At 39.8% G+C, this 23,443-nt stretch overlaps 2 protein-coding genes across 5 annotated transcripts; both read left to right on the top strand.

Annotated features, from left to right (window-relative positions):
- The first annotated feature begins 591 nt into the window (after positions 1-591).
- On the top strand, positions 592-12,382 carry GTPBP10 (GTP binding protein 10). Of its 2 annotated transcripts, none has more exons than XM_085050682.1 (10): positions 592-728; positions 1,534-1,727; positions 1,821-1,912; positions 2,961-3,105; positions 5,618-5,691; positions 6,600-6,652; positions 9,532-9,639; positions 10,158-10,235; positions 11,226-11,349; positions 12,074-12,382. In XM_085050682.1, the coding sequence occupies exons 2-10, from the start codon at positions 1,588-1,590 to the stop codon at positions 12,289-12,291; spliced, it is 1,032 nt and encodes a 343-aa protein (XP_084906808.1). In that variant the 5' UTR covers positions 592-728; positions 1,534-1,587; the 3' UTR covers positions 12,292-12,382. The 2 variants fall into 2 exon arrangements, with proteins under 2 accessions (XP_084906808.1, XP_084906807.1); XM_085050681.1 differs by lacking the exon at positions 592-728 and adding an exon at positions 981-1,104.
- A 1,622-nt stretch (positions 12,383-14,004) lies between these two features.
- Positions 14,005-23,199, top strand: CLDN12 (claudin 12). 3 transcript variants are annotated; one of them, XM_085050684.1, is made up of 4 exons: positions 14,005-14,144; positions 16,516-16,583; positions 18,960-21,531; positions 21,801-23,199. In XM_085050684.1, exon 3 carries the CDS (start codon positions 18,982-18,984, stop codon positions 19,717-19,719), a length of 738 nt encoding a protein of 245 aa, XP_084906810.1. In that variant the 5' UTR covers positions 14,005-14,144; positions 16,516-16,583; positions 18,960-18,981; the 3' UTR covers positions 19,720-21,531; positions 21,801-23,199. The 3 variants fall into 3 exon arrangements, with proteins under 3 accessions (XP_084906810.1, XP_084906811.1, XP_084906812.1); XM_085050685.1 differs by lacking the exon at positions 14,005-14,144 and adding an exon at positions 14,428-14,447; XM_085050686.1 differs by lacking the exons at positions 14,005-14,144; positions 16,516-16,583 and adding an exon at positions 18,118-18,198.
- The last annotated feature ends 244 nt before the right edge of the window (positions 23,200-23,443 follow it).

The following is a 23,443-nucleotide window of genomic DNA, read 5'->3' on the forward strand; positions in this document are numbered from 1 at the left end:
GATCAGGTCTTAATTTCTTGAGGGAGAGCACACCAGCAGTATGACCAACCGCTTTTAAAGGTTCCAGTGCATGGGCACAGCTAACAGCAGACGCTGTCCCGAGCTGGCACACAGCTCCCAAGGAGAGCACGCTGCTGGAGATCGCTAGTGTTGACCAAACCTGGCAGCTCCTGCAGCTGCAGCTGTGCTCTCCCCTCAAGTGCTCCTGCTGTTGCTTATTTAGGGACTCTCTAAACATGGACAGAGCCAGCTTTATAAAGAAGACAGAGTTTATTCTGCACAAGGTGCAAGTGGAAGGTTTACACAAATCAAGCTCAAAACTTTACACTATATAAACGTTTCAGCGAACAAAGATATCACAGTTCCTTGACTCTAAGTTACCTATCTATTAACTAGTATCCTACCTCCTGTTGCTTAAATTATTATTATTTCCTTTCCTACACTAATTAGTCCACATGCTGTTTGTCTTCTCTTGAGCTGGTCGTCCATGATTTGGCGGTCGCAACCTCTCACTGCTGGATTCTAAAGGCCGTGCACTGGCACCAATCCCGTGTAAAGGGCACGGAGCCCTGTAGCACCAGCCAGGGCACAAGAGACACAGCAAGGGACCACAGTTAGCCAGGTGACACAGGAGCCCACGCCTCAACAGGAGGAGCCCAGACTGCGCGATAAAAGCCCAGGCGGTCCTTTGCCCGGGGTCCCTCCTCTGAGAGGGACATGTTTCACGGGTAAGGCCGGACCCCGTTTCACAGCCCCCTCCTCATCCTCTGTAACTCTCCGGGCGATTTGTTAACTCCCTGTGACTCTGCAGGCCTCAGCATCGCTGCTGCCCTTCGGCCCGAGGCGCTGGCAGGGCTGGGACAGCATGCCCTGCTGCGCCCTGCCAGGGCTAGAAGGAGCGGCGGCGGGAGGCCGCGGGCGGGGCGGGCCGGGCCGCGCCTGCGCATCCCCAGGGCCGCACGGGGCGCTTCTCTGCTCCGTACGGAGCCTGCCCGCCCTCCTGCCCCCGGTCCTGCACGCAGCCACCGGGCTCTGGGCCTGGCCTTGGGCCCGGGCGGCGGCGGCTCCGCCATGGTGCGGTGCGGCGCGGCGGTGCTGCGGAAGGTCAGTGCGGCCGGCCCGGGGAGCGCTGGGGACGGTGCCGCAGGCGGGCTCGGGCGGCGGGGAGGGCTGACGGGGAGCCGCGGTGCCGCTCCCGGGGCCTCTCCGGGAGTTCCCGTGTGCCGGGCGGCGCAGGCTCGTCCCGTCCCGTCCCGTCCCGTCCCACCCGCAGTGCCCGGCAGGGTTGGTGGCGGTGCCCCACGCGGGTCTCCGGCCGGCCCGGCCTGCTGCCCGAGGCGCTGCGCGCCGTGAGGTGTCGCTGCCGGGGAGCGCATGCCAAACAGATTAAAAACTATTGCAGGTTTGCGCTCTGCTTTCTCAAGTTTCAGTTATTGCCACCAAAGATCTAGCCAAGCGGTTTGACACACGTTTCTATGAAGCGAAATATAAACGGAGCATAATTAAGTGATGTTGAAACTGTTGTTTTATTAGTACAGCAACTTCATAGACGATTTGCGGGTGTATGTGAGAGGAGGAACTGGTGGAATGGGTTACCCCAGCCTGGGAGGGGAAGGAGGAAGAGGTGGGGATGTCTGGTTCGTCGCCCGAGAAAGGACTACTTTAAAGAGCATTAGGGAGAAATATCCCCACAAGCGATTTGTAGCTGGAACAGGAGCCAACAGCAGGTAAGAATGTGTTTAATGAAAGTTGTTATTTACAGCTCTTCCAGAAAGCAAATTATCAGCATCAGTTACTAAGCTTGGTTTAATTCCTCCCAGTGTTCGAGCTCTGAAAGGTGAAAAAGGAAAAGATTGTGAAGTTCACGTGCCTATGGGAATTTCAGTTCTTGATGATGATGGCAAGCAGATTGGTAAGAACATTTGCTTTATTTTAAGGTATCTAGTATTTGTCACATTTACTGATAACATCCAGTGAATTTCTGATACTAGGATGTTTTAAGGTTACATTTTGCAAAATATTTGTGTATTTTTCTCTGTTTGGACAAAGAGTTGACAAACTAATACACTGTAGAAATTGTTGGAAGAGTGGGTACCTCTTCCAGAAATTAGCGGTGGTTGGTTTGTATCACTACATACAAGTCCTTTGCTGTAGGAAACAAGTGTTAAAGGCTGGAAACCACACTGATCCTCCACAGAACCATTCATGATCTCACGTAAATTATGTCTCTGTAAACCCAAGTAAATATCCCTATATCTTTAGTGAATTATAAATGCTTGAAAGACAAAGATCCTTGCTGAATGTCAACATTTCAGGTTACTTAAAATATGTATCTGGTTTTTATTCACCAGGAAGATCTCTTTCAATACAGTGCTCTTGGAATAGCTCTCAATGGTTCCTTTGCAGTTTCTCAGAGTTTTTCTTTTCAGACTGTTCAGAATTAAGACTAAATTCACAAATTGTCCTGGCTTGGATGTTTAACTAAATTGGATGTATTGGACGATTTGTTGATAATGTAGACATATTAGTGGCTAAAGCTATCCAAAAGTTGCGTATTTTTTGGTGTTTGAATTAATCTGACCCTAAGGGAGATACCATAGCCTGCATCTTAATGGAGAAATATGGAACACCTGTACGATTTGCTGTAGCCACATCTCTATCAATGCAAATTTTGTCTTGGATTCTTGAATTCAAATGTTGGAGCTTCAGAACCTCCATCTTGGCCATACTTTGCCTGTCTGCACTTTTCTTGAGGCAACTGACTGTATGACAGAGAAGAATACTGGGGTGTGATGTCTTTCATTTGTTTCCAAACAAGGAAAATCACCATGACCTTGAGGGCACAGTTCTTGCAAGGAAGCATACAGAAAATTGTCTCATAAATTGATGCATTTAAATGGAAAATCACAACTGAACTACTGCCGGGGATAGTGTTCTTTCACTACCAAATTTATTTTCAGGAGAGCTTAATGCAGCAGGAGAGAGATTCTTAGCAGCTCGTGGAGGTCTCGGAGGCTCTTTGGCTACAAACTTTCTGCCTTCCAAAGGTCAGAGGCGAATGGTTCATCTTGATTTGAAACTTATAGCAGATGTTGGCTTAGTTGGGTGAGTACTATCATTTGAAAACTGATATTAGAAAGCAAAGTAAATTTCAAATGCCATTTCAAAGGAAGCAAAGTAAATTTCAAATGCAATTTCAAAGCAATTTGACAGTTGAAGGATGAATGTTATTGTACATTTGCATTGTCACTTAAATTATTTGCAGTTTGAAAAAAGCAGATTGAGCTTAAAGTTATTAAAACTAATTTTATCATTTTGAAGTAATAATTTTATCATTTGATCAGTGAAGGGCTCCATGAATCAGGATAATACATAATTAGTAATGTAATTGTATTTAGCAGTTGCAGTGATTGCCACAATATTTATGAAGTAAGTACGAGGTGCAAAACAGTGCCAAGGACATTCCATATTGCATGTTTAACTTCATGGCACTGGCACAAGTGGATCCTTTCAGTAGCAGTTCTAAAGAGAGTTCCAAAGACTGTGTTGCCTGCTCTCCCAAAAAACCAGCTTGCAACATTGGAAGGAAGTAATTACAAACTAGAACAGTAGGACTTGCATTTCAATGTTGCTGCCTTGTAACAATGCAGATAAATGTATTTTTATTTGGAGAAAGCTTTCAACAACCTACACTTGTACAACTGTTGTTCTATTCAGCATCTGCTAACACAGATCAGCTCTGTGGGCCTTATTAATAAAAAACATAGGAAACAAGGATTGATGATGAGTTTACAGTGGAAATAGTCTAGTTGGTATATACCACTAAGGAATGGAGACCGCATGGTTTTCTAGCTATAGTTTTCTTTTTCTTCTTATTAGAAATAATTTTGTCAATATAAAACTTACCTAAAGTTACATAATTTTCAATTGGTCTTCAGTAACTACATGACACAATTTTTTCCCTGTTTTGGTCAGTGTGAAAGTACAGGAGCTTTATGACACTGATGCTTCTTTAATCTTGTACTTTAGTAGATAGTTTGCCTTCAAAATGGATACAAAAAATCATTATCAGAGGAGCATATAATTTTCTTCCTGAGAGTATGAATCAGCCTCCAATAGTTTGTGGTTGTACTTTGATCTCTTTGTGTTGGACATTTTTACCTTTTTTGTGAGTGGTTTGCTATTAGATCAGGTAAAAAAAATTAGACTTGAGAAAGGCCTGTCAGCTTTGAGTACAGGTTGTGATGTGTTAGTCTAGGCTGCAATTTAAACTTCAAAGAACATATTGTACCTCAGTGGAGACAAAGTGCTTGCTTGAGGATATGACCAGAGTAACCTTCTGGAATGTCTTTAAGGCTCCTTTCAACATCAGAGTGTATTAAAACTACACTCGATAGTTTCCCATTACATCAAGGATCATTAGGTTTTTTTCTTTTTTTTAAGAAAGATCTGTGTACAGCCCCTTTATAAAGGCCTATAATGTAGAACCGGCCTTGTTAACAGGCCGTGGTTCTGCATGTATTCAAGTGGAGAATATTTGGTTTTCACCTGCCTTTGTATCTTGTGACTGTGTTCAGTTGCCTGTAGGCAGAGTTTTCTTTGATAATGCTGTGATGAATATTTGTGAATTTGACTGGAACACAAGTCTTGTGTGGTCTTTGTGGATGGAGCATGTGCTAAGTGTAAGAACTGTAGTCTATCCTTGGACGTCAGCATTAACTTCAAGTTTTACATGAATCAAGGCTACTGTGACTTCTAAAGCTCAGGTTAGTCTTTAAAACAAGTGCATGTTACAATTTCAGTCTTAACTTAGGTTTCCATTTCAATGGCCAGATGTATTCAGTGAAGAAGTTTTTGTAAAAGCTGTATCCCCTAAGGAACACTTTTGTTATAGTATGCAGATATAACTAGCCCTTGTGAAGCAAAAACATTACAACAGTCAGGTGTGCACAGACCAGCTCCTAAGGCTTCCCTCATGTTCTTTTAGGTTTACTTGGTAACAAAACAGGTTAGTACTAATTTCAGGATCCCTCATACAGCTTTGTTGCCCTAAAAAACCACAAAAACTGTGCATGTATGTCTCTGTATACAGAAAGTCTCTCTCAAAGTTTGCATTTGCTTTGCTGTGTTAACTAAACTGTAGCATAGGTATCACTGGTACTTAAACTGTAGACTCATAAACCACGATGTGTATGCCAAAAGACTGTAAATCCAAGATGTATTTGCATGACAGTTTTTTTAGAATGCACGCATAATTTACAAACTTAGCTATAGCACATGCCTGGGTAGTAATGCTGTATTTCTGTCTGAGTGACTTTGAAAGATTTCCCTTAAATCTATTACTCATGTGTTTACATAACTCTCCTGCCTGCATCCTTTGGAAGTATTGTTGGATTTAGAAAAATTATTCAGATTTGGTGTCAAAAAGTAAATCATAATGACCTGGGGTTTGTTGGTTTTGTAAAAAAACAAAAATTAGTCTGGGTAGATGAGTGCAAAAATGAGTGGATAGCATTGAATTTGAAGAATACATTTGGAAATATGCAGGTGAAATATACAGATTAAGTATAATCATATTGGTGTTTATTCAGTGTATAAATTCTGACTTTCCTTCTAGGTTTCCAAATGCGGGAAAATCGTCCTTGTTAAGCAAGATTTCTCATGCCAAACCTGAGATTGCAAATTATGCATGTAAGTTCATACTCTTATTTTTAGAGCAATAATATTTCCTGAGAGCAAGAAGTCTTTTCACTGACTTGCTTATAATAAAGATTTGTAATAAAGAATAGGCTGTTTAATTATAAGAAATACTTCAGGGAGATACTTACTGTTTCAGTGTCCAGTTCCTTTACCCACCTCCATTTTTTTATGTATACACCCCCACAGTGCTTCAAACTGCTAATACAGGGTCTGTCTAACATTTATTTTCATCTCAGCCCATTTTACTGCAACTGAGACTCTCTGTGGCATATTATATCCTCAGTCGACTGAATACGTGCTGTCAAATTCCTCATATCTTGTATGCTTTGGAATTTTCTGCCTCTTGCAACAGAGAACATTTGGGGTTTTTAATCTGTCCACTGAAAAATTGAAATTTTTTGCTATTTTTCTGTCAGTATGTTAGGATTAGTTGTCTGATCTTCTTTAATTAATAAGGAAGAGTGCAAGTACTGATAATTCCTACTGACCTTTTTGCATCATTCCCAATTCTCTACAGCCTTCCGTCAGTTGGAAGAGTCCTATCTGACTTTACCCTTCATTGTTTTTCACTGTTTGGAAGATAATCCATAGTCTAAGTAATAATTTTTCTGTCTGAGACTTCTCTACCATCACTGTTCCCTTTTTGGGATGACTGGAGCAGAACTGCAGGAAGAGACAAGACTTGGTGAACCACTGGATTTTTCGTGGTCTAATTTTCTTCTATCTTATTTTATTGGTTTTTTTATTCCTTTTCTTTGTTTTATTTTATTCTTTTGCTACTGCACATTTGTTTAATTTAAATATACTGAGAAAGTCCTACAGTATTTAAATGTTTTGTAACGTTAACTTTTTTTTAAAGTATTAAAAAAAAGTGTTTTCTTCCTGTCCCCTTGCCACAGTCACAACACTACAGCCTGAGCTAGGAAAGATCATGTATGCGGATTATAAGCAGGTTGGTATGAAAGTTCACTCTGGCTGTTGAAGTTATATAGAGTGACTATTTATGTCACTTAACAGAATTTCAGTAAGAGAATGAAAACTTGTAGGTATTTTCATATGTTTATCTAAAATGTGTACATGCTAAATCCAATTACATGGATTTAACAGGAGCTGTGAGAAAACTAATAATAATAAGAGAGTTTCATAGCCAAATACAGTAATATGATGTAGAGCTAATTTCAAGTCACTAATAAATGGCTTCTCATTTTCCCTTACCTCCCTTCTGTGCTTCAAATCCTGCCTTAAAATCTTAGAGGTATGAAATTGTTTACAGAATTAAGATTGCTGTGTACTCTTGTAAGTTTAGGAGTTGGAACAAAATCACTGTTTCAGAGGCCATCCATTATTTTTATTTAAAAGAAGCAGATTTTGTGCAAGTTGCCTATATAGAGAGCTCTGGACAAAGTGAGTAATTTTCAGAATAGATTGCAATTAGTGGCAGATTTGTCCAGTAGATGAAGATCTACATTAGTGAATGGCAGGGAATTTTGTGATATAACTCTGTTACCATAACTTGTTATGGCTTTCAAGGTTGGCTGCTCTAACTTTTTTTTGTTTGTTTGTTTGCTTGGTTTTTTTGGTTTTTTTTAGTTTTGTGTTTTTGTTGGGTTGCTTTGGTTTGGGTTTTGGGGTGTAGGATTTTTTTGATTGGTGGATTGTTTTTTTTAATTAAAAACTAAACTAGTATGATGGGATAGTGATGACCTGAACAGCCAGGATAGTGCACTACCTCAGAGGTGTGGCACCTGGGTCCAGCTCTTTTTGTGGTAGGCTGTAGTTCTGGAAGACTGGTGAAGCTATGGCTCTACCACCTTAATTTTTGGGAACTCTGTTCCACCCAGCTTCCTCAGATAAAAGTTGTCAGATAATTTTGTGGTGCTGGAATCTTTTCTACCATATCCGCTGAGGGAGAAAACAATGCTAAATGAGACTCTTACTAACAGATTTTGGACCTCCACTTCACTTAAAGTTGCAGCAAACATTTTCATTCCTCAAGCTTGAATCTTCTTTGATGTGCTTTTACTTTGTTTTTGAAGTGTATGATACATGCAGCACTGGTCTCATCACTTTCAAGATAAAAGGCAAGTGCATAGAAGGGTTTCAGATGAGTTAACCACAAAAACATAACCCTCAGATATGAAAAGACAAAAAGCTATTGGTTTGCTTTCAGAAACAGTAATGCCAGGGAGATTCAGTAGCTGATGCTAGAAACCTTCATTTAACAAAATTCAGCAAAACTTTATTAAAAGAAGTAAGTCTAGGTTGTCTGGTTCCCTACAGAGATGCATTATGTCCAAGGGATTTTTTTTTTCTTTTTATTCATTTTATCTGCTTGTTTAGGGTAGCTTATCCTAGAAGGCTGTGCTGCAAATAAACAGAATTTTTCATAGCCCTTTCAAAAAACTTTCTGCCATGAATGAGGACCTCTTGCTCTTACTGGTGTATCTTTGTGCAGCAAGAGATCTGAGATTTTTCTTGCACTCCTGGCTTTCTTTTCTGAAGCCCGTTTCTTGTCATAGCCAGTGATCCTTATTGTTGGCGATTTCTACCGTTTATAGTTTTTATATCACAATGTTGGGTGCTATATAGGAAATATATGGACAAAATATCTCTTTTCTAAAGTCGAGGGAACTAGTGGTTGTGGTTGTGATCACAGGGAGCATCTTTGAGTAAGAGGAAGTAATCTATATTGCAGCTGCTGAAACCAAAACAATGTAAGCCAACATAATTAAGAGCAATAATTGAGGTGTCTTTCCTGTATCACTCAAAGGACAATGACTCATTTTTTCCTACAGAATATTGATATTTTTAAAGAGATATGTAGCAATTTGCTTATTTTATCTTAGTACATTGTAAAAAAGAAAATATGTGGTAGTTACCTGATACTGTCTGTCATTACTACGTGGAAAAGGTAGAAAAGTAGAGGATCTGAATATGAATTGGGTTTCAGGTCTCAGTACCAGATCATGAAAACTACCAGAAACACATTTTCTGTCAGAGTATGTGAGCCCCTTCTGCAATAAAATTTTATGGTATGCTGGCTTCAGGCATCGTTCAATTGCATCCAGTTGCTATCTAAATGGGCATTAGATAGATTTGAAGACCTTACCTTTGCTCTTCTTTACTTCTCTGTCTTAGCTTTCTGTGACTAACTGAGTAGCTACTTTGGAGATTTCATTGTTACTCTGCTCTTTTCTGGTCAGCCTCAGCTCTCTTTTACAGCTGTGTACAGCCCTCTCAACCAGCAGAGAAAATAACAAAGTCCCTGTCCATTGTGACAGCCTTTGCTGGGCTCTGGCTGGAGGTTGATTGACTAATCAAAGTTTCATTTGAGCTGAAGAGCAGAAGTCAAATTCTTGTATCTTCTTGTGCTCAGGGGAGCAATGTTAAGTGGGTTTGTTTGGGATAATGATACTCTGTAGCCACAAGGAGCAGACTTTATTTTCTTTTCCAGCGACAGTTTGAATTCTATACAAATGTGATAGCCTAAGCTGATTGCCTTTCAGAGTCTGTTTTGTTCTCAGTTAATAGCTAAATTTTGCAAGACCTCTGCTGAGGTGTTATTACCCTCTGTTCTGTACTTTGCAGACAGCTATAAATAAATAGGCAGGGGAACATGAGGAGCACCAGGTCTGTGTAATAGCAGCATTTTGTTTAATCTGCTTCTAATGATAGATTGTAAATGTATTGAAACAGCCAGTGCATATAGTTTTGTCTGTGTTTTGTTTCTGTTTCTCTTTTGTTTCTGTAAAATTATAATCACTGTTGATAGTTTAAAGTCCATGGGTTTGCTTACTGGAAGTAGTTTGTTTGAAACTTTTGTTTTCCTAGATTTCAGTAGCTGATCTCCCAGGACTGATTGAAGGTGCACATGCGAACAAAGGGATGGGCCACAAATTTCTCAAACATGTGGAAAGAACCAAACAGCTTCTGTTAGTTGTAAGTTAAATAAAATTTACAGTTTATTGAAATCAAAGGCAGTGCAATAATTGCAATGTAATTGGAATTTAAAAAATAATTTTTAATTTGCATGATTTATGATAAATACAGCTGTAATTCTGTTTACAGAATGGAACACTCAAATGACTGATGGTAAATTAAATTCTTAAATAGAATTTATTATAGAAAATTTCAACTTAATTTAGAACAGTGATGTGTTCCAAGCATAACTAAAACGTGAAAGTGTGGAGTGATTTATTTTATCCTTTTTTTTTTTAATGTAAGATCTCCTTAAGAAGTTTAAATAGCAGATCTTTGAGAAATACTATATCAGAACTAGCCAGTTTGTGCCTCCAGTGTCTGTGATGTTTCTTTGGTGTGTAGTTACCTTCTGTTACTTGCCCAGGAGTGAACACAAGGACATGGATATTCCAGGGCACAGTAGTTGATGGGAGAGTACCTTGATACTGTAACATAATGTTATACCACAAAGCTTGGTTTTGTGTAATTTTTTTCAGGTTGATATTTCTGGATTTCAGTTGTCTATTAAGACTCATTTCAGAACAGCCTTTGAAACTATATTGCTTCTAACAAAGGTAAGTTCTAATTTTCATATTTGACAGTTGTGGTTACGTTTTGAACCAAGAAAATGGCTCTGTTTTGATCAAGAAACATTCAAATGTTAGTGTGTCTTCTGTATTTATAATATAAGGCCAGTTAACATAGAGGATTCTCCAAAATGATGGAGTCTTTATTTTTACCTGTCCAGGTGAAACCACTCTAGTTTATGTTGGGCACCACAAAATTAATCATATCATTGATTAATCTATGCAGCATATGGGATATTTCTTACAGTCAAGTAAAGGTAAAAAGACGCATCATTTTCAGTTCCCCACTCCAGTAGCATTTTAAGAAGCAGAAATACATGAGTATAGTTAAATCCCTACCTTGATGCCCTTACTGCAGTAGCCTAACAGAGGTGAGACATCAGGCCCCAGCCTTGCAGACATTCACTCTTTCTGTATCTTAACTGTGCTTCTCATTAAAATAATATATGTTATGTCATTTCAAATTTATCTCTGTGTGGCTTAAGTTGATGAATCTTCTAAATTTCAGGTATTGCTGTTTATTTTTAATATATTCATGGCTGTGATTTCCTGATATTAAAATGCTTAAGAATTAGAACACTCTCCAAATTATTTTCTATAATATAGAAAGAATATAGAATTATTTTCTATATTTATTATGTTTTATAGGTTGGAAGTTTTTCTGAAATTGATTTTGTGTTCATGGATATCAGAATAAACAAAAATCAAAGCTGTCATTCTTTTTGTAAGAGGCTGTTTCTGAATGAGATAGTCTGTTTACCTAAAATCTGTCTTTGAGCAAAAAATGGCTTATTGAACATTATTTTCTTCTGTCAGACTGCTTTAATGTATCAGCTTTGAGCACCTAGATCAATCTCACAGTGGCCTAAGCAGAAAAGGCTATTTAGGCAATAAACAAGTGAGAGAGGAGATGTAAAATTGAAGTAGCACTTTTTGAACTACAAGTGCTTATTAAGGGAAATGTACTTTTCTTTTAAGGAACTGGAGCTGTACAAAGAGGAACTTCTAACAAAGCCTGCACTTCTTGCCATTAATAAAATGGATTTGCCTTGTGCAAAGGATAACTTGGATGAACTTATGACACAACTACAGAATCCTCAGGGTAAATGAAATTCCAGCAATAACTTTTGTCAGAAGTAGTAGGATTTCATTGGGATAACTGCACTGGCAGGGAGTTGTTTGAAACTGAAGTCAGCTGTTAAATTTATTATTTAAACATAGGTTTAAAATCACTTCCTGCATTTAGAACTCTGTTTATGTACATTAGTAATGGCTTCACTGTTGGGAAAGGTTTGTAATAAAATGGAAATATCCCAGATGATCTTTCACAGCTATGGTATGGGAGAGTAAGTTTCCAGTCATGGTCTCTCAAATAAGAATAACCTGCAGAGAAGGTCTCCTTACAGACACTGACATATATACAATTTGTCATGTGACTTTGGCCTAAACACATGAAACTTCTGGACAGATTTATGTAGCTTTCCTTCAATTTTGCAATTGCATTGGGGTGAATTGCTTTCTATTTCCTGGAGTGTGTAGAAACCAGAAAGGCTTAAGACCATATTCTCCCATGTTCTGCAACGTGGGGTTTCTTTGTACTCATTGGAAGTGTATAGAATCTTCTTGTGGCAGCATTAAGAATGGTATCACTGCTGTGTTAGTGCTTGTCTTCTGAGATTTTAGCTATATTTAAAAAGACTAATTAAGCCAATGTATATATTAATTGCAGTTGTGTTTATAACTGTAATTTATTAATGGGATTTTATGGGCTTTGTAGTGATGCAGTATTTGGAGATTGTACTAACTCTTTCAATGTAATTTTTCAGACTTCTTACACTTACTAGAGGAAGAAATGATTCCGGCAAATACTCTTGAATTCAGAGATGTAATTCCAGTATCTACATATACTGGAGAAGGAATTGAGGAACTCAAAAGGTGTATAAGAAAATCCATAGATGAGCAAGCAGAGCAGGTGAATGAAGAATATCGGAAAAAGAAACTCCTACTTTTACAAACTTCCAAAGAACAAATGAATAGAAGCTAGCATTCCTGGATGGATCCAACATTTTAATATTTTTACTATGCACATGAAGCCTTTGTAGTGCAGACCTTCCATGTAATTGCTCCCTCCTCCATCATTGCCTGGTTCCTTGCTTCCCTCCATTTGTTTAGGCACTTGGGTGGGCACAGTGGGGAAAAGGGCAAGTTTTTCTGGCTATGAAACTCAACAGAGTAAAGACCAAAGTATGTGCAACTCAAAGCACTCCTTAATAACTGATTATCCATGGAATATTTTTTGCCAAGTGAGAGGAATGGAGGGAATATAACTTGCACAAAGGAGCAGGTTCAATGACTCTACATCTGCCATGGGCATCAGAAGAACCAAGGGAAGTTTCTTATGGAGGAATTTTCAAGGGTCTGGGGCTTCTAAGGTGAACCAGTTCTGCTACTGTGACTGGCACTGGATTGTAGCATTTTTGTTGCTTTTAAGGATTTAGAGGAAAACACATAAATGGCTGCAAGGAAGTGACTTGTAGGAGCACAAAAAGCAAGACTGATTTGTAAGATTGGAAGGTTTTTTGACACCTGCTGGTGCCTACTGTAGTCATCTTAGTTGTATAAATCCTGAGTCCAAATTCCCATGCTTAATTTGTGATACCCTCCTTTAATGGAGTCGTTGGGTTTGTTACGTTTTGTTGAAGAAAATGACTGCTTCTCAACCGAGGTGTACATTATTTAGTGGAATTATTTAGGGAATATTTAGTGTTACAGATTTTGTATTGCAAGAAGGCACACTTACATTTTACTTTAAAAAAAATTAGAAGTCCTTTATTGTCAGGGTGTTTTCTACTTTAAAGCTATTAAATTGATTGTAAAGCAAAATAAGACTGAATACATCAACGGCTTCTTAGTTTGGTCTGATTTTGTTTTTTAATGTATGTACCATACCCTGCTTCTTTAAATTTTGTTAAAGCAGTTCACTGAGAAGTATGGTTTCTCATAATGCATTTCTTTTATCATTGGTATTGGTCCTTACTGTGATTTTCCTCTACTTTTACTGTGTTTGGGGCAAATATGTTTTCACTAAAGCTGGGTGTAGGCTGTCAATAATTTTTGATTTTCCATCTTACAGAATTCCCAGTGAGGTTGGGAAAGACCCATGAGATTGAGTCCAACCGATGATCGAATGCCACCTTGTGAACTAGACCATGGCATTCAGTGCCACGTCCACTTTTTCCTTAAATACCTCTACCCTCCATCTGCCTAGGCAGCCTGTTATCCTTTCTGTGAAGAAAGTCTGCATGATGTTCAATCTGAATCTGCCCTGGCAGAGACTGAGGCAATGTCCTCTCATCCTCTGGCTGGTTGGTTGCCTTGGAGAAGAGACCTGCTCCCACCTGGCTACAGCCTCTTTGCAGGGAGCTGTAGAGTGATAACATCACCCCTGAGCCTCCTTTTCTCCAGGCTATTTCTTAGCTGAAAGTAACTTTTTTTCTCCAGACTTTGTGAGCCCCGGTGTTAACCTCACACATAAAGGGAGGAGTGGGGATGTGTTTGGACTTAGAGCCAGCGTGGCTGACTGGAGGTGGCCGCTGTGGGCCGGAGCTGCCTGCCATAGTCAGGTTCCTCTGACCTGCGGTCAGCTGGTTTACTGGAGGAACGCGTTTCGGCGCAAAGGCCTTTCCGGCCAGGGCGGGGGAGCTCTCTGCTCTGCTGCCGCAAGCCGTGAGCGCGGAGCGAGCGGGCGCGGCAGGCCGCCGGTGCTGCGGAGCGCGGGGCAGGACCGCAGTGCGCCGGCGCCGCCGCCCGTCCCACAAGGCGCCGCGCGGCCGCGGCCTCCCCTCAACGCGGCGGGAGCGGCGGCTCCGCGGCTATGGCCCTCGGTGCGGCACCAAGGTGAGCGCCGCGGCGGGCTGGGCACGGCACGGGCACGGCACGGCACGGCGCTCCGCCCGCCGCCGGCAGGCTGATCCCGGTCCCCGCGGCACTCGGCGGTTCCTGTGCTCCCCTGCGGGTGCGGGTCGCAGTGCGGCAGCCCCGAGCGCTCCGGGCGGGGGTCGGCGGTGCTCCGGGGGGACGCTGCGGGTTCTCTCCGTGCTTCAGCTGCTCTCTCCAGTTCCGTCGGTAACATAATTACCCGTGCTCCGAGTTCTTCTTGCAAGTCCTAATCTCTTAGCTAGGATCGTTAATGCTAAGCAGGTACACCTAGGTTTAATTTTAAAAGGAATTTTGTGGAACGTGGAACTGCATGATTGATAACCGGCATTTAAAAAAAAAAATAAAAAAATTGGTGGCACTGGTTCTGAAACAGTCCCTTGAAACGAGATCTTTGGGCCCGCACTTTCTGGTAGCCAGCTAACCAAAACTCATAATAAATTTTAAACTAATTATGCTGTTGTGGATAGGTAGACAATTCGTTTATTTATAAATTGTGTTCATAAATTATACTATTTATAAATTGTGTTGATAAATTATACTGTGACCTCTCTCCTACAGGGCTTTACAAAACAGTGATGGTTCCCAGACCGTAGTCTTCTCAAGGCCATGCAAGGGAACAGAGCTGGTTTTGCTCATTTCTGAATTATGCCTATAGTAAATGCCCTTTTTGTCTTTGTTTCATTTTTTTAATCTTGTGGGCCATTAATGATTTTCCAGTTTTTAACTAACTTCAGCCAACATCTGTTGTTACAGCAATATGGATCTTTAGAACAGGAGGTAAAATGTGTCCCTGAAGTGCCATTAGGACTGGTAACTTCTGTGCATCAGATCTAAGAGCCTTGCACAGTACAGCTGTAAAAACCCTGGGATGGAAGAAGCTGAAGCCGAGAATCTAACGCAGGCAGGGTTCTGTCTGGCCAACGTGTGCTTTCTTCCCTTGGACAACTAGTTCAGAAGTGGCTGAGGTCCCTAGCTGTTCAACACCATCAGGGATAGACAATAAAATCAGACGGACTAAAGAGAGGAAGAGAAAACCAAAATAAATTCCATATCTGCAGAAACGGAGGGCTTTCTGCGTTGGATATTGCAGAATATTCCATAGCTACTCTGTATCTGTTTATGACAACACAGGTTTCATCATTTAATGGGAGGGACTCTTGGGCTGGGCACAGCTCCCTTTGACAGCATTGTTTGCCTGTACTAATTTCCTATGTAATTATGTTGTTGTGGTTGTTCATGGGTGTGAACCTGCAGAGGGATGTCTGTGTGTTTATCTTGGCTTCAGCTGAAAAGTGCACAGAAAGCTTGAAAATTAGTCAATGATGTTAGTGAACAAAAGCTCCTGCTCCAAGCTGTGCATCTGCATTTCTGTCTTACATGGAATAACATTCATATGAATGAGTTTCCAAATCTGAAGCTCTCTTTCTCAGTAAGTGAAAAATCAGTGTTCATGACTGTGTTGTGAGGTCTCTTTCTTGCCTAGATAGTTTGATAGAAGAACTTCTGTAATGTTGTTGTAGGTGCTGGAGCCTATTCATATATTAATTTTATAATATTCCAGGGTTTGATATGGGTAGTTTAGAATAAACTCTGTCTTTCTACATGTTAGCCCAACAAACTCCCCTTTAGGTTGTAGCTTTTAACAGTCACATACTGATATACTTGGAGGTCTGATGCTGTCCAGTAGTAAAGTGATTCACCTATTATGACCTGCAGAGTTGGTCTTGGGACTTAGATGTGAGTGTAGAAAATCCACAAGAGGATCTTTTCCTCTGGAAAAGCTGGACGGCCATTGAAAAGACATTACCAGTATTTCCTGTCTTTCTTCCATTTCCTTGAAACCTTCATGTAGAAGGCAGGAAGGAGTAGAGAACCACAAGTATATAAACAATTTAAAGCTTGTGTTTTGTTTTCTGACATTAAATAATCATTGCACCCTTTCCTACTGCTGTTTAAGTGCAGCCTTGAACCTAACATCTGAAATAATCATTCTGTATGACTTCTTGTGGATTTTTTGCTAGAAACATAAAATTCAGGATGCAAACTCTGTGTCTTGGAACAACCATAAGATAGGCAATTTTTTACACCTTCCTTATTTATTGAGATTAATAGATAGAGAACAAGCTCTGGAGAGAAGGAAATTAAGAAAGAAAAAAACAGAGTAGTTTGAGTTTTGTTTTTGAAATAAGAGGAAATTGTAGAAGGTGATGAAGTTGGCCTAATGCAAACATATCTGATACTCCTAATTCCTGAATTGCAGTGTAAATGATGTTGCTGAAATTGCATGAAACAACTGTGTTGTTGACTCATTCTTTGTTCTTTTTCTTAGATCCAGTAACACCTTTTTTCGTACTTATAGAAGTTGCTAAGGTTTCTCTTGATTTGGGGACACTGCTGGTAAGTACACTGGAGCCATCTTAATTAACACACCACCTGTTATGTTACTGTCTTCATCAGCGTTCTGAAGCTGTAATTACAGTCATACAGCCAGCAGTATTTGCAGGATGGGATAGGTCTCCCCTGATGGAAGAGATCGTGGATAACTTGCCTATTTGCAGTAATCTACTACTGCAAATGAATTTTCAGAAACAGCAGGTTTCTGAAAATGGTCAGTCCAGTTTATTCCGGCTGGTTCTCCTCTTGGAGTATGCCCTGTCTGCATGGAAGTTTTATCCAGGTAAAGGCAAGCTCTTTATGGAAGGGCAAAAGCATCAAGCTTGAGGAGAACAAAATTTGATACTATAATAGATTTACCCCTCAAGTTCATTTGTTATAGTTCCATTTTCTTGCTAGTTGATTGTGTTGACCTTACTGAAGCTAGGGTTAAGCACACTGTTAAAACAATCATGATGGAAATAATTCTCTGGTCTCCCTACCGGGGGCGGGGGGGATAGGGGGTATCCTGTAAATGACCCACCATCTGAAAATTTTACTGCCATGAAGAGAGTAGCTTACCCACACTCAGCTATCCTTAGCAACAATATAATGCTATCTGTTTGACAAATAAGGTAGTTTTTAGCATAAATGTGGTTGTCGTTATTTCTTTTCGGCAGTGCTTCTTTAGAAGGCTGTGATCAGCACTTAAATAGTGTCCACATTCCACTGCTATTCTTCAGGGTTAGATGGTGTAAAATAATTGTCTAATGGTTTCTTAGGAAACAAATGGGACTTCATTTATCTGCCTATAAATCAATAGGATGCTGGCTCGCTATATGGCTTGATAATGCTTTTAGTGTGTTTCCAGTATACATGGGAATTCCTTATCTAAAAACTGGAGCTCCCTGGTCATGCAGTGTTTCCAGGTATAGAAGGAGAGTGAGGTATCAGATCCAGTTGCCTTTTTGTTTGCAACCATGTCTGTAACTTTTCTGTGATACAGATATTCAGTTACTTGTATACGCATTAAATAGAATTTCTGGTCATTATGGAATTGCTTTATGACTTTGGACATCTATACACATTGCAGTATAATGATTTGAAAGAAATTTCAGGAGGTGTTTATAACTGAATGGCATTCAGTGAGAGCTTGCAAAGTATTTGTTCATTTTTAGGTACTATGGTTCTTAGTGTCCAGCTTCACATACATTCTGGGGTGAATGCTCAGTGCCTGTTATGTATTAGGCTTCTTTAAAATATCTTGTGCATGCAGAGAAGGGATAACTTGAACTGAATTTTTTTTCCTTTTTTTTCCTTTTTTTTCCTTTTTTTTCCTTTTTTTTCCTTTTTTTTCCTTTTTTTTCTTTTTTTTTCTTTTTTTTTCTTTTTTTTTCTTTTTTTTTCTTTTTTTCTTTTTTTTCTTTTTTTTCTTTTTTTTTTCTTTTTTTTTCTTTTTTCTTTTTTTTCTTTTTTCTTTTCTTTTTTTTCTTTTTTTTTCTTTTTTTTCTTTTTTTCTTTTTTTTTTTTTTTTTCTTTTTTTTTCTTTTTTTTTCTTTTTTTTTTTAATTTTTGTTTTTTTAAAGACCTATGATTGAGACTGTTTCTCAGGATGTCTGCAGGAAAGAGTCTATAGTAGGTGTGCAGACAGTGGTTATAGGGAAAAGGAAGCAGTATTCTTTAACACTTGCTCTGAAGTGGAAAATGTGAAAGCTGAAAAGCCATCTGCTCTCTGTAATTGTGTGCTTGGACAGTTGATTCTGAAAGGCAGAAGTAGTGTACCAGAACTGCTAGTTGCTGTTGAAAAATTCATAGTAAATTAGTCAGCAGTGCCTCCGCCACTATCTCGCAGCTCCCGTCAACAGTTTGGCCTATATAAAATGTGTATGACTGCCTACATATGCATTCCTTGCCAGTCTAATGATGTAGATTTGAAACTACTCCCATTTACTCACACAGCAGCATGGTAGGACTGAGCATGCACTCTGATATTGTATCTGGGCTAAAGACAGGGAGCTGCCGGTTGAGGACAGGTGAGCTTGAATCACACTCACTCAGTGACTCACTTTCTTCACCTCGACTGTGTAACAAAGTCCATGCAGTGACACAAGGAGAAAGGCTGTGTAGACTCACACATTCAAGTGCACTTCTTTTTCATCTTGAACACAGTGACTTCAGCAGTCTGTCTGCTGAGAAGTCATAACAGTCTGTGAAATAATCTGACATTTCATTAAAGCGTGCATGTGGTAGTTTTACCACTGTCTTACGTGTGTCAGACAAAGAAGGTGCCAGAGGGTTAGTGCCTACAAGCTGTCATGTAAGTTTGTTAACCTGGCACAAATCAACTGTATTTAGTCCTGTGTCCATGATTTTCTTTTATATTTTACTTCTTTATTGCAGGAAACAACTTCTGTGGGCAAATATGGGCTGCCGGGATGTTCATGCAGCGACCGTACTGGCCTTCCTCAGTGGAACAGCCTCAGTAGCTGGACTCCTTGCTGCAGTTCTGCTTCCAAACTGGAGGCAAATGAGACTCTACACATACAACAAGAATGAGAGGAATGTGACAGTTTACACCGGACTCTGGATTAAGTGCGCGCGCTTTGATGGGAGCAGAGACTGTGTGATCTATGACCCACAGTGGTATACAGCTGTCGATCAGCTGGATTTGCGTGTTCTTCAGTTTGCCCTTCCTCTGAGTATGTTTACTGCTGTCTCAGCTCTGTTCCTCTGCATGATTGGCATGTGTAACACAGCCTTTGTATCGAGCGTGCCAAACGTCAAACTGGCCAAGTGCTTGGTAAACAGTGCGGGCTGCCATCTCGTGGCCGGCCTCTTGTTCCTGCTTGCCTGTGCCATTTGTCTCACTCCGTCCATCTGGGTCATCTTTTATAACAATTATCTGAACAGAAAATATGAGCCCGTCTTTAGCTTTGACATCTCTGTATTTATTGCCATTGCCAGTGCTGGTGGTCTGTTCTTCACTTCCATCCTGCTGTTCCTGTGGTACTGTGCATGCAAAAGTCTCCCTTCTCCTTTCTGGCAGCCCCTGTATTCCCATGCCCCCAGCATGCACAGCTATGCCTCTCAGCCTTACTCCACACGTTCTCGCCTCTCTGCCGTAGAAATTGACATTCCTGTTGTGACACATTCATCTTAAGGAGACAAAGTCTTGGAAGCCAAGTTCTTGTGCTCATTCAAGCCATGAAAATTGCAGGCTTGATTCTCTGTGCTGCCCTTCACAGAGCATAATCCTTTGTAAGGTCAAGTTTCCCAAGGCACAAAGCCATGGAGGCCCGAGTTCAGCAAGTCTGTTGCTGTTCTGGTCTGTTTATTACTTCCTGACCACCTTTTTTCTTTTTTTTAATTTTTGACTCTGAGCTCATTACAGTCAAAATTGCTGCTAATGCTGGAACAGTACACTAACTGTATACTAACAGTATGCATCCATCCTTTTGCTTACTGACGTCAAAGCAGATTTGAACCTCTTTGAAATTTGATAAGCTATTCCTGGATTCTGATCCCACTGTAAGACCCATGCACCCATGCATTGTCCAGATGCAGGCATTGTTCCATCTGTCCAGATGCAGATGGAACTGGGTTTAAGGAATTCACTGAGTTTCTTGTTCATCCAGACACACATATGTGATGTCTGAAAAGGGTGTTTGGTAGACTAATTCAGTTCTGTGCACTGTTCTTTGTTTTCCACTGTATACACAGATACCTTCTTAGGAACTTCTGTAACAGAACTAGTGCCAAATTACCCTTTATTTTCAAAACAGCTATCAGAAGGAATAAAAGTGATTTAACTAAGAACGTTTTTCTCTGCTGTAATAGCATTTTGTGAATTACTGGAGGCTAGAAATTTTTTGTGAATTTTATTTCTAGTCTGTTTTTTACTAAGTTAGCAAATACACTAGATCTATTTTGTGATTAAAACAAAAAACACTAGTATTTTAAAATTCTGGTTAGAACCTTGAATGTTTTATTTGAAGGACTTCTTAAAAATGGATTTTCAAGTGGGATATAAAGTGTTCTGTTCTGGAGAGAAATGTCACTTCAAAAAGGATCAGGAAAATCATAAAGAATTCTGACTACTATGAAGGATTCTTTTGAAACACTGCATACAAGCTGGACCAACATCTCTCTAAAAAGGGAATTATAACCCTGGGGAGAGATTTTTTTAATCTAGATATTTTTTTTTAAGTGTATATACAAGAAACAATGAAATTGTATGTTTTTCAGAGTTGATCTTTATGGTTGATGGACTTTTCATGCTGTAGCTTATTACTGATTAAGACTTTTCAGACTTGTTCTTCAATACCTTTCAAATTCAGCTATTTTAAAATCCAGTTATTTCCCCTGCTACCACCTCATAAATGCAGAAAGTTTCCTATTCCTATTTTCCGTAAGATGAGATTTTTAGTAACATGTGAGCTTTACCTACAAGGATGAGGAGAGATTGTAAATTCCCAACCTGGGATTTCTTTAAATTATTTTTTGCCTTCTAAAATGCAGAGTGGCAGATGAGCCCTAAGGATCAAAGCTCTTCAATATGGGCTTTGAAATTACTTGAAATTTGGTGACAGTGAGTTGAAGAGTGCTATAATTAAGGCAAGTATTTGATTCTCTCAGGTTTTGGTAAATTGAGATCTTATGTTTAAGGTCTCATCCCAGTAAGGAAAGTTGTTTTGATTGGTGGCATTCTGGAGCTTAGTGGATATTTGCATTTCATTAATCCCAGAATAAATTTGTTTTTCTAAAAAAATAAAATACAGTTCTTCAATTCCAGTTCAAAAAATTTATCCAAGGTCCTGAAAACCATTTAGTTTCCTCCTCTAGGTGTTAGAAATAGAAACAAGTACTGTGTTGGGCAAATCTTGTTCTGTTAAAATCTGTGAAATAACACTATGTAAAGAAGAATTGTGTTTTAGCTGGTAGATCTTGGACTTCAGAGGACTGAAGTGTCGCTGTTGAGCAGCTAGCAGAGTAAAGAAGGCACCAGTTCTCAGTGGCAAGAAGGAATGACCTTTATTGTTTTGATTTCATCATATATATAGAGTTTTCAAAAGTCACCCAGATTGGTCAGTCAGAAGCCTTCCCCCAGGCCTGATTGGCCAGGCCTGCACTGTCCAAGCTCTGGGACACTGTTCCAACAACATCCAAACTTTATCTTTATTTATAAAACACAAGAAGAATTCTCATGGGAAAGGCCTGTGCCAGCCACACTGAAGGAAGAAGGTGATCTCTGTCATAAATTCTCAGCATAGTCAGTGACAGGCCTTTAAGATAGAGTGCTTGATTAAACAGCAGTCTTAAGGAGACTTACTGTAGGCCCTAAAGAATATGTAAGGAGATATGCCTCCAAAGGCTTAAACATGAGTTTAATATTCTTAGATTTACATGGTATGAGAGTATGAAGTATGTTTTTTAATCAAATCATGACTTGCATGGGATTAGAACATGTTTAATGACATGCAAGCCCATTTTTTTTTCTTCAAAACTGAACTTTGCTTTACTGTTACTCTGGTTGTCCAATGCTGTTGCTGGTTTAGCTGCCCATATCCTTAGATGCTTCATAAGGTCAAAGCAAAGAGGCCACTGGTTTGTAATTTCACATAATCTTGCTTCGCACCACTTCAGTGTCTTTTCTTCTCTGTGCCTTGCTTCAATTATGAGTTGGCCAGTAAATGTTACAGTCAGTGATACGCTCTTTGAGCCTGAATTTGCAAAGCATTTTAATCATTTTTGAGAGATGATGAATATGTCTCTTGGTGACTTAAAAAGGAGCTGAATTTTCAGCATCTCCAGAACAAGAATGACAGCCTGGCAAACTGTTGCTTTGTACAAAAATACAAGTTTAGCCAGTGTTGTTTTCTGTGCACTTTAATAGCAGATGTCTCTGACAGCTCTTTTGTATTCTGACTTTGATTTTTATGCACAGAACTTTCAATTAGTATTTGCTGCTGCCTAAGCTGATAACTCGTTGCTTTGAAAATTGTGTCTTTTCAAAAGTCAGACATGAATGAGTTATGAAAAGTGAGGCTCCAGAAGATCATGGATTCCAGTGTAGGTTTCAGTTAGCAAAAAGACTGTTGCATCATGTTCTATCGCCGAAGCACGGCTGGTTTTCTTTCATCAACGCTGTTAATGTGAGTTTCTGCTAGATCCTAAGTGAAATTAACTGGAAGTGCTATGCTGTATTTCCTTTGTTACAGAAAGAGGTGGCCAAGCTGTGACACTTGAGCCAAGTGCCACTCCAACTTTTTTTTTTGCTAAGGTTGCCATCGTGCCCAGCACCAGGGCTGGGGAGTGACAGGACTCCCTGGATTTGGAAAGAACACATGTATCCTGCAAGTGTGTCCACCCGGGAACAGCTTCTGGGGAGCAGTTAGCACCGCTGCCTCTGACCAGCTGCACCTTCTGGGCCCTGCTGTGTGCAGGAAAGACAAGCTCTCTGGGTCCTGAAGGATTTTAATTTGTAGCTTTTGCAGTCAGAAGTTGGGTGCTCTGGGATTACAGGAAACTGTATTTTTTCAAGTAGTGCCTGTCCAACTTCTTTAAGTTGTGTTTAGTTACAGTGTTGGTTCTTTTTATGTAAAACAGAAAATATGTATTTTTAATAAAAGAGTCTCATACAGATGCAGTTTATTTTGATTAATTTTGTGGAAAACAGTGGCTACTAGAATATGAAAAGCTTTGCCTTTCGATATTGATCACCAGACCATTTCAGATGCCTTAACAGGTTTAAAATGTGTATACTTCATTTGAGTCACCTAATTTTATAGGATTCCTGCTTTAAGCAAAACAAACTAATTTTAAAAAGCACCAAAAAACCCAAACCCAACCGTTCTAAAAGGGGTAATAAGCCAGCCTTCTGCCCT

This window comes from Lichenostomus cassidix, chromosome 2 (assembly GCF_008360975.1).
Source record: "Lichenostomus cassidix isolate B80296 chromosome 2, HeHo_3.0, whole genome shotgun sequence".
Lineage (NCBI taxonomy): Eukaryota > Metazoa > Chordata > Aves > Passeriformes > Meliphagidae > Lichenostomus > Lichenostomus cassidix.

Coding starts and splice junctions, on each gene's coding strand:
- GTPBP10 (XM_085050681.1), top strand. CDS start 1,072: ATGGTGCGGTGCGGCGCGGCGGTGCTGCGGAAG. Junction 1,913..2,960: donor TGATGATGGCAAGCAGATTG/GTAAGAACATTT, acceptor ATTTATTTTCAG/GAGAGCTTAATGCAGCAGGA. Junction 6,653..9,531: donor TGTATGCGGATTATAAGCAG/GTTGGTATGAAA, acceptor TTGTTTTCCTAG/ATTTCAGTAGCTGATCTCCC.
- CLDN12 (XM_085050684.1), top strand. CDS start 18,982: ATGGGCTGCCGGGATGTTCATGCAGCGACCGTACTGGCCTTCCTCAGT.